Source organism: Agelaius tricolor, unplaced genomic scaffold, assembly GCF_023055355.1.
Source record: "Agelaius tricolor isolate 1412-34295 unplaced genomic scaffold, bAgeTri1.0.p SCAF_1, whole genome shotgun sequence".
NCBI lineage: Eukaryota > Metazoa > Chordata > Aves > Passeriformes > Icteridae > Agelaius > Agelaius tricolor.
The window spans coordinates 89099830-89109430 of NW_027269261.1; the positions used below are offsets into that span (position 1 = coordinate 89099830).

Sequence of the window (9601 nt, forward strand, 5' to 3'; positions counted from 1 at the left end):
GTTGCTGTGAATCTTGAGTTGCATTTTCCTGTTCTAACAGATAACCTACCACGATGTGGTGCATTGGAGAGTTTGGTGAATGAGATGTCAGATGAAACGTGGAATGAGCGGGCGGTGAACAGAGTCAGTGCAATTCGTTTCTTAGAAGATGAAAAAGATGAAGAGGAAAATGAAATGGTATGTTTTCCAACCTTTGGATACCTCCAGATACTGTGACATTAATGCAGAAGTATAAAAAGTCTGTGAGCATTCTTGCTGTAAATATTTCAGCTTGGACTGCATGCTTTGTGTGTACATTTGGAAAAGAAACTGTTCATGTTGGCTGCTGAAGCTTTTTATGTTGACTTTGAATGCCTTTGTTTTTTCTGCTTTGAATATAACTTTCATATTCTGATGCAGGATAGTCTTCTGTTTTGCTTTGTTTTTCTCTGTCTGCTCAGGATGTTTTGTTTCCAGAAAGAAGATAGGATCTTTCTCTGCATCTGTGAAGCTTTACTGCCTGAAAGTATATAGGGTCTAATTTAGGATTCCAGCACTCCGGCATATGTCTCCATTAAGTTTGCTATTGTTTGTCTCTCTAATTTCTATTTCCAATCTCTTTTGTGCTCTCTCTCATTCTTTTTTTCTTTTTTTTTTTTAACTCCACCATTTGCATTGAACCAACCATAGTGTCCATAAACAGCAGGAATGTTGCTCATTAGTTTCCCACTTAAACAAAGGATGTGGGAACATCTGTCACTGTACTTATAAGACCTCTCCATTAAGTTAGGCTCTGCATATCCTGAAGATCAAAACACAACACGATCTGTAGTTTTACTAGCTTTTAGTAACAATTAAAACTCCTTGTCAAGATTAACACTGCTTCAGTCACATTTTCAGCGTGCTCTGATGCTCTGAAATGTTGCTGGTGGTCCTTGCTAGATCTCAGCTTGAGATCCTTCAGGGCACTGTCTGGATTGTTTTAGTTTAAAAAGTCATTACAAAACCTCTTACTTTAGTTTGGAAATGAGCAAGTAAGGTAGTTGCTTACTCCAAAGCAGCAGAAACAAAGTGTCTCTTAGCAGGCTTGATTCACTGACTGATAGGGAGTTCAGAATAATGCTGCTTAACAGCTCTGCCAACCTGAGAATGTCCATAGAGTAGTGAGGGCTCAGCTGTTGAGGATAAGTGCTTGATTTGCCTGATTTGAAGCAAGAACCTTCCTATTAGAAAAGTTAATGATCTTACTGAGGAGAAGGAAGGGCAAATTTCCAAAGCAGTCTTGACCAAAGCACCCACATGTGGGGGTCATCAGTTCTGCTGTTCTGCTGTTCTCCGTACAGTTTACATGCATGCCACTAAAAAGTAATTGCATGTATACATGTATTATACCTATATTGTATTTGTGGTGTTCTGTTGTCTCCAGCCTGGGTGCTAACTGGAGTTTTGTGAATCTTGTTTTCCTTGTAAAGGTTTCAGCACAATGATAGACATTCTTCTGTCTAAGGAGGGAGAGAAATGCTCCTCCCTCTCAAGGTGCTTGTTCTCAATTAACTAAAGAACTAGACTGTGTGGTGGGGCTGAAAGGCAAATGGAGCTCCACACAAACACTGTTTAAAACTGTAAAGAGATCTTGTGGGATTCTTTCAAAATCAGATGAATGTTTGAAGTGTGATCTTAAATCACTTGTATGGTTTTGCGGAAAAAAAAAAGTCCCCAAGTATAGTTATGAAAGAAATCTTCACTTCATAACTTTTAATTGTACTTCACATAACTGGCTTTCAGATTAGTATTCCAAAAGAGGACAAAATTTGCTCTTAGAGACTTCTTAAAACCTCTTTCCCTGTCTTCATAAACAAGTAGCTTTTAAAGTAATGCTCAGCACAGAACATTGTAGTTTGAAAAGGAAAAGGGGGAAAAAGGGAAAAAAAATTGATACTTACTATTTGGTATGTGAATGCTGAAGCCTTTTAAGTGTGTGTTGTTTTTGCAGAGGGACAAAGGCAAAACCACTTATTGCACTGTTTATTTTTAGAGAACACTTCTAAGGCGAGCCACTCCACACCCTGGAGAATTAAAGAACATGAAAAAGACAGTGGAGAATTTACGGAATGATATGAATGCTGCTAAAGGACTGGATTCAAACAAAAACGAGGTCAATAATGCCATTGACAGAGTGACCACTTCTGTGTAGAGTTCCATCTCCAGGTTTTACCTCCTGTGTCTTCCCCTGCTGTTGAAATGTTCCTGTCGTCTCCTGGGACCTCACTGAGCCCCTTTCTGTTTTTAACCAGAACCTGATTCATCGTCTCCATACACACGAAAAGTGCAGCCCGCTGGAAGAAAGTGCCTTATTTCATCCAGGCAGTAAACCAATAATTTCCAAATCAATATTGTAATTTTAATAGTCCTAGGCTTTTTTAAGTTTAATACACTACTGTATGCAGAATACAATATTTTTGTCTTAAACACAGGGGAAATAATGCTTTTCTTTTCCAGAGTGCTGGGATATCTTCTTCCCAGTGGCTGGATGTGCTGGTGAGAAATATAGTTTTGTGGGAAATCAATACACTTTTTTTATTTTTTTGGCAGCTCAGATGGTGTAAATTTTAAATTTTTGTATAGGACTTTCATAACAAGATGATGTATTTCATTTTTAAGAGAAAATTTATCTTGAGCGGTACATATTTTAGTATTTGTGGAAGAGAACAAGTTTCATGGACAACTGTATTCATTTGTTTGTACCACCCATTGTGCCTTATTGTGTTTGGTATGTCATATTAGTCTTAAATATAGCAATTCTTGAGGAAAGTGAGTAGATTTGGTCTCCTGCTTTAGATATGTTTTTCTTTTTGGACAATAATTTGTCGGGAATTTTACAGCACAGAACTTATGTTTATATTATGGGATCTTAGGATGTGAAGCACAAATGTTAGTTTTGTTGTAAACAGAATTAAGATGAAATGACCAAACTGCTATTGTTTATTACATAATGCACTCACACTTTAACTTAGTTGTAATGAAACATCTTGGTTTGGATGCCTTGTTGCATTGCAGTCACTAGAAGTTCATGCTTCCATTGTTTTTTTTTTAAATGTGCCATCTGTAAAATAACTTGAAAAACAGCACGATAGACTTTCAGAAGCACAGTATGGAATTAGTTTTATGTATTACACAAGAAAGCATGATTCTTTAAAGTGCTTTGGTGGTTTTATAAAAATTTATAAAACCATAATAAAAACATCTTTAAAAGCTTCAGTAGATGTGATGTATCATTAAAACAGCAATTAAAGTATCTCTGCATTAATGCTGTCATTGTAACTGTGTTGCACTTCAATTGCCCAATGCTGATTTCAAGGTCTTACTAAATCTGTGGGTTTTGATTTGTTTATAAAGGTAAGTATTAACTGAGTTTAATTCAGTAAATAACAATTTTGCAAAAGCCTGATAAAGACTGATGTTGATGTCTCTGGGTTCTGTTCATTTCTCTTCCCCAAGATTCCTCATTTAAGCTTCAAGACATGGTTTTGCAGGGGGATGCTGGAGGTTTGTAGGTGTTAGGTCAGTTCAGTGGTAGTGCAGTTTTATTCTTCTCAAGGGAGAGTTCTCCTGCTTATTCTTGGTAGGCTGCTGTTAAAATAAAACCAAAAATAAAGTCAGGTTTTGGTACAGCTGACTCCAGCCTTGGGTAGAATTTTCTTTTTAAAGTACTTACTGGAATCAACACAACAGAAGTTTAAAAGTGTAGTAAACCCTGTACCAAAGAAAGCAGCAACGAACCCATTTGAGATGAAAGGAAGTTCCTAAAAAAGACAGTTCCTAAAAAAAGCCAAAGGCAGCAAGACTCTGTGATGCCAGTTTCTCATTTGGAGGCTGTGGCTTGTTTTGTTTTTAGCATCTGCTCCATCAGCAAGATGAATGTGTAAGCCTTGCCTGACCTGCCACCAGATGAAAATAATGAATTGCCCTTGTGCACCTACTGCAGTCAGAGCAAGATGTAAATCCTGTTGCAGCTCTGCGACATGTTGTGCTGTGTTGTTTGCTTTTGGTACATTCCAGCAGGCTCATGGAGGCTGCTGCAGCCCACAAACTCACCACAAGGCAAGCACTACTTGCTGCATCCACTTGGGCATAAAGTAACCGGTCAGCAGTCAGTATTTTTTACTTTGGTGATTTTTTTTTTTTTTTTAATAGTGGAAGGAATATTTGTTGTGGTTTCTCTGGCTTCAGATAAACGAGTGAGTGATCCAGACTGGTTGCCTTCATTTGGAACAGTTTCATGCTCCTGCACCCAAGGATGGCTGGTATTGTTTCCTTATGGTCATCTCAGCCAAAGATGGGTGCTGTGATGGGTGTATTGCATATTGAAGGTGTTTGCTTCATGAGAGATTAGAGGAGCTGAAGTCCATCATCAGACCAGCCAGCTGCTTATGAGTGTTGGCATTCCTTGCTTTTCACTGCCATCTTTCTTCACTTTGTTAACCTGTGTAGTGGAAATTTGGATTTTTGTTATGTTTTTTCAGTCAGTATCTGGGGAGAGATAAAGGAGGAGGTGTATTTGTCAGGTTTCTACAGTAATGCTGTGTAGCACTGTATCTCATTAATGTCCTTCCTTTATGCTTTTTGGTGAGGCAGTTTGAGATTCTGCTCTGTGCAGGTAGTTCAGCAGTGTGTACAAGGCTGTGTAGTGTTTGAGTCTGGCAGTAAGTGTAATTTCCAGGGTGCACCTTGAGGTATGTCAACAGCCAGTGGTGGTATGGAATAAGAGCAGATGAAGTGTTGTTTTTCAGGGCTGACAAGGTGCTTGGATTCTTGCTGTGCAAACAGAGACAAGTGGTTGCCCTTTCTCTCCTCCTAATGCTGTTTCAGAGTGACTTGCCTGTCATTCTATTTGATCAAACCTCCATCAGTCTAGACCTCAGGAGTCCCTGTCATCTCTTGAGTGATCCATGTGTGTGCCATTTTATAGAGTGGTTGAAGTACCCTTCTCCACTGGGTAATAACATTTCCAGTGCTGATAACATTTCAGGCAGTTTTAACTCTGTTTTATAGCCAGAAAAAGTTGATGACACATGTTGTGATGAAGCAATGTCTGTCCTTGAAAGCTTGAGCCCTCTCTTCCTAGTTTCTGGGGTTTTTCTCTTGCTGATGCTTTGAGGAGCCTGAGTAGTGAATATGATTCTAACTCCTTTCTCTATAAACTTTTCCTTCTTTACTTTGTCTTTTGAGAGGTGGGTTTAATGGCAAGAGGCTACAAAATTTGCATGCTGTTTTATTAGCTATAAACAGGTAACCAGGGTGAATCAACTGACCACAGTGGTGGAGTGGATTTAATATTAACCTGCCAGTTACTGCATACAAGTTCTCTATATTCAAAGTCACAATTCCTAGTCTTAAAAGAATAATAAGAAAAAAAGCACTCTGGTGCTACTGTAGTTAGTGTAGCAATGGATTTTTCCATCCCCTGTGTGTTGCTCCAGGCTTTTCCCACAACTTCCCACGAGTTTATGAGTTGAGATTATTTTTCTGGCTTAAGTTCCATATTTTTGATAATCAGTGTATTGTAGGAGAGTGTGTACTGGAAACTTGTGTAACACTGCTCTTTCCAGCAAGTGACTTGTTTGTGTCCTGCTTGGCCTGCTTCTGGTCTAGCACTGATGCTTTACCAGGGCTGGCTGAGCAGCTTTTTGCTGATCAGCTGTTTAACAGGTTTCACTACTTGGAGCTCATAATTTCAGTTTTTAAGAGAGAGTAGTGATGCCAGGAATTTATTTTATTAAAAGTGCATTTTTTAGTATATTGGTTTATACTATCCAGGTTTGCTGTAAATGTCTGCCTGCCACTGAGACAGAAGCGCACTGTTTATCAGAAATGTCTAGACCTTTTGTTAATGGAAAATTCACCACCATTCTTTGCCTTGACTCCAGAAAATAAAATTACTTTAGTTTTTCCATTGACTTGATAAGAGTGTTTCCCATCTTCAGTTTCTGACAAACACACAAATGGGTTTTTGTGCTTGGATTGCTGTCAGGAAATGTGACAAAAGCTGGTCTTGAGTATCAGTAATTGTTTTGGGTGTTCCCTTTCTCCTGAAGCAATTGTGAAATTTTGTGAAATTTTCAGTGGGACGGTGCCTCTGTCTTTTATTGTGAAGTCAGGGCTATAATCATTGTTCCACCAGCTGAATGAAGAATGTGATTTTTTATTTTTTTCCAAAGTGGGTAGCACATGCTTGGTTTGAGCTGCCTCTATGAGTTGCTTTGCAGGAGCCATCCTGTCTCCTCTTCTGGTGGGTGTTGGAGAGGCTGTTTGTTTCATTCCCTGTTGTGCAGTTCTTGTGGCAGTGCTCTGGTCAGTCATGGCTTCTGCCAGAGCAGAGGGCTTGGAGGAAGGAGCTCAATGAGCGTAGCTGTGAGCTAACTTCAGGTTCGAGGGTTCACGGCAGTGTGGTTTTGAGTTTGTAACCTGTTCAGGGTGTTTGCCTCTAAACACTGTTGTTACTAGCCCGTTAACTCTGAGATCTTAACAAGTAGTTTATCTTTTCTCAGGAGAAGACCTCTCCTGAAAATACGGTATCACTACTGTCCATGGAGAGAACTGTGTGGCTCCTCAGTGATGTTTCAGAGAAGGGTTTTAGCAAACCTTCCTCAGCATTAAAACCAGGAAGTGGACACCTGATGTGCAGTAACCTTTGACACTGTTTCTCTGATGTGCTCATCTGTAGCTGGGAATGTTTTCTTGGCTGAAATCTCTGGTGTGCAGCTGGTGCTAACAGCCAAACACAAAATGTTAGCAACGCGCACTGTGGAAGACCACTGCTGACTGCAGTAACTTTCCTCGACATCCACAGATGCACACAGAGCTTGGAAATACCACTAAAGCATCAGCAGCTTGCATTTCAGTTTGTAAGCATCCCCAGTATAAGGCAGAGAAAGTTTTAGTTGGACACAAAACTAATTAAATGCTTCAAAGTTCCTGTCTTCTTTTTCTCCTGAAGCAAACTCGGGCAAGTTGTGGCGATGTGCTTGTGATGGAAACAGTCTATGCTGTGTGTGATGCTATGATCACTCTCAGTAAGTTGCCAGTTTTTCATTCAGTTGCAAAATAAATGGGCTGCTTTAAATCATTCTGAAGTTGCTTATAGGAGATAGGATTGTCCCATACTTCTGGGACATGAAACATTATAATCATGACTACATCCTTATAAACATGAGTGAATTTCTTTATAGTTTATTAATGGCATGCTCCTGGATTTCCACTAAGCAACTTAAAACCAAATCCAAATGAACTAACAAAAAGGTTTGTTTCACTATTACTGATGACTTTTCTTCATTAATAAAGGGAGAAAACTTCAAGTCTGAAGAGTATTTGCATAGTGGATGTTTTTAGGATAACCTACAGCAATCTTTAAAATTGTATTTTCAGAAAATTAAAAAAATCTTATCTTGATAGTTAAGACTTAAGTATCTGAGTTTGAAATTAAATTGTGTATTTACTGCTAGCAAAGTGTATAAGGCTTGCTTCTATAATCAGTTTAGGCAGCTTTTATACTGCCTCTCCTCCAGTGGAAGCATATTCAAGGATGCCTTTGTTTCAGCAGTGTTTTTGTTTAGCTTTGTTTCTTGTGAGTTACACAAAGCTTTCTTAGAAACAGCCTTTTGTACTTTAAAAAGGGAATGAATCTGAAATAGTTTTTGATTAGTAGAATATGTAATGTATAGTTGTACTTTGAAGCAGGAAAGTGTTTATGTTCTAGGAAATGCATCCTTAAAACCATTTTCTCTCCCATAATTGTGCTGTTTAAGCAAATCATCTTTTAAATAGAAAAATAGGTGAGAATGTGTGTTTGGGGTTTTGAGTTGAATTGTAGTAGCAGGTGTATGGCCATTGAAATGGATTCTACTTGCCAGTGGAGACCAGGCTGTGGCTGTAAGCAGGGTGTTGCACTGTCACTGTGATTTCAGAGACAAAGGAGGCTTTCATATCTTGGCTTTTATTGTTAGGCTATTTTGGATTCTCTTTCATTTATCAGAATGTTTTAGGGTGATACATAGCATTTGCACACCTTTGTTTTCTGGAGGAAATTTATACTCTAGGGGATCTATTAGTGAGATCTTATCAGAATAGACACCTTGTGCTTTATGAGAACAATTTCTGCTCTTAACTACAGGGGTATGATACACAGCAGTAGTTATGTTATAGAGAGACTGCCTTTGAAAAGATGAAAAACATGTTGAAAGGAGGTAAAAATGTCACTTGACTTCTGGTGAAATACTGAAGCAAAATAGTCTGTTACCAATCAGTTAGACTCATTAACAGTGAAGGGAGAAGAAAAATGTGTTTCCATGGAACATAATAACTGCTAGGCTGATAAATATTTTCTCCCTCCAAACACTTCTGGTTTTACAAAACAAGCAGTGTTACACCACCCACATACCCATGAAGCTTAAAGCCCTAAATACAGAATTTGCCTTCTTTTTTTCATTCCAGTTACTGTTAACAAAGTGTAAATCTATGTGCATCTCACTTTGTGTTTGTTGCTAATGACTGAAACCAATAATATTTTAATTTTTTTTGGTCTTAGCTTCCCCACATATGAAACACAAGAAAGAACTTCCAAACTCTACCTGTGTAGTAAGAAAACCAATTATAATCTGTAAAATTCTGTAAGGAGAACTGATTTTTCTTTCTTCATAGTAGGATATTTGCCTGTAGCCTCCTGTCTCAAAGCATGGCCCTGTAGTATTTAATAAAATGAGAATGAGCTAATAAATTACTGGGAGTTTTTAAAGAGAGCTTCATTTTTGGAGTACAAATCTGCTATCTATTACCTGAACGACATTGAAGGATAATGGAAACTTGTTGCCCATCTAAATCAGTTTTCATTAATACATTAAAATAAAGAATCAGTTTCATTTTTGGCAGGGAAAACAAAATCCAGTAAAAAAATCAGACTGAGAGGTTGAATTCACTATCTTAATTCCAGCCCTCTCAGTTTTCTTTCATCAAAAAGTACCAAGTTTTAAAAAAACAATTGGGGATTAAGATTTGTTTGCAAAACAATATTAGCCTGCACTCACAGCAGTAATATTCATTGGCTTGGTTACTCTATTTTACTTTGTGGAAGTATAATTCATGTGTTTTGCATATAGCAGGTACATGCAAATGTAGACTAAAGGGCATTTCTAATTGTTCCATTCCATCTTTTACTATTGATGCAACCAAATCATGAAACTGCTTTCATAGAGATAATGATATCCACAGTACTATGCAGAGCTGGTGAAAATTCTTTGCCAGAATTTTTCTGTTGTTTCTATTTTCCTTGTAGCACTGAAGATCAATAATATTAAAGACTAAATTTTGTTGGGGTACAGGCATTAAACAGGTACTTAAATTTCCTTACCAGCTGTATGTCAGCATGAGGAAAAGCCTCCTGCCACAGGAGAAGGCAGACAGGGAGCAGGAGTGCCCTTAGCTCTGTGTTCCCAGCTGAACTGCAGGGGGCACAGGGATGTAAAATCTACTGATGTTCATCACCTTTGCATACAGAAGGCTGCCACTGCAGCTGAGTCTATGCCTGAAATGATGAAGGGATTGTCAGCATAAGCTTAATTTGAAATCT

The 9601-nt window shown here is 38.3% G+C and overlaps 1 protein-coding gene across 1 annotated transcript in view; it reads left to right on the top strand.

The window, feature by feature from the left end:
* Positions 1–3300, top strand: part of LRRC1 (leucine rich repeat containing 1) — a 69551-nt gene extending 66251 nt beyond the window's left edge. Inside the window, exons 13-14 of the mRNA XM_071442676.1 lie at positions 41–177; positions 2015–3300. Coding sequence (XP_071298777.1) covers positions 41–177; positions 2015–2173 — 296 coding nt within the window. The 3' untranslated portion in view covers positions 2174–3300. The remainder of the gene's footprint in view (positions 1–40; positions 178–2014) is intronic.
* Positions 3301–9601: the final 6301 nt, after the last annotated feature.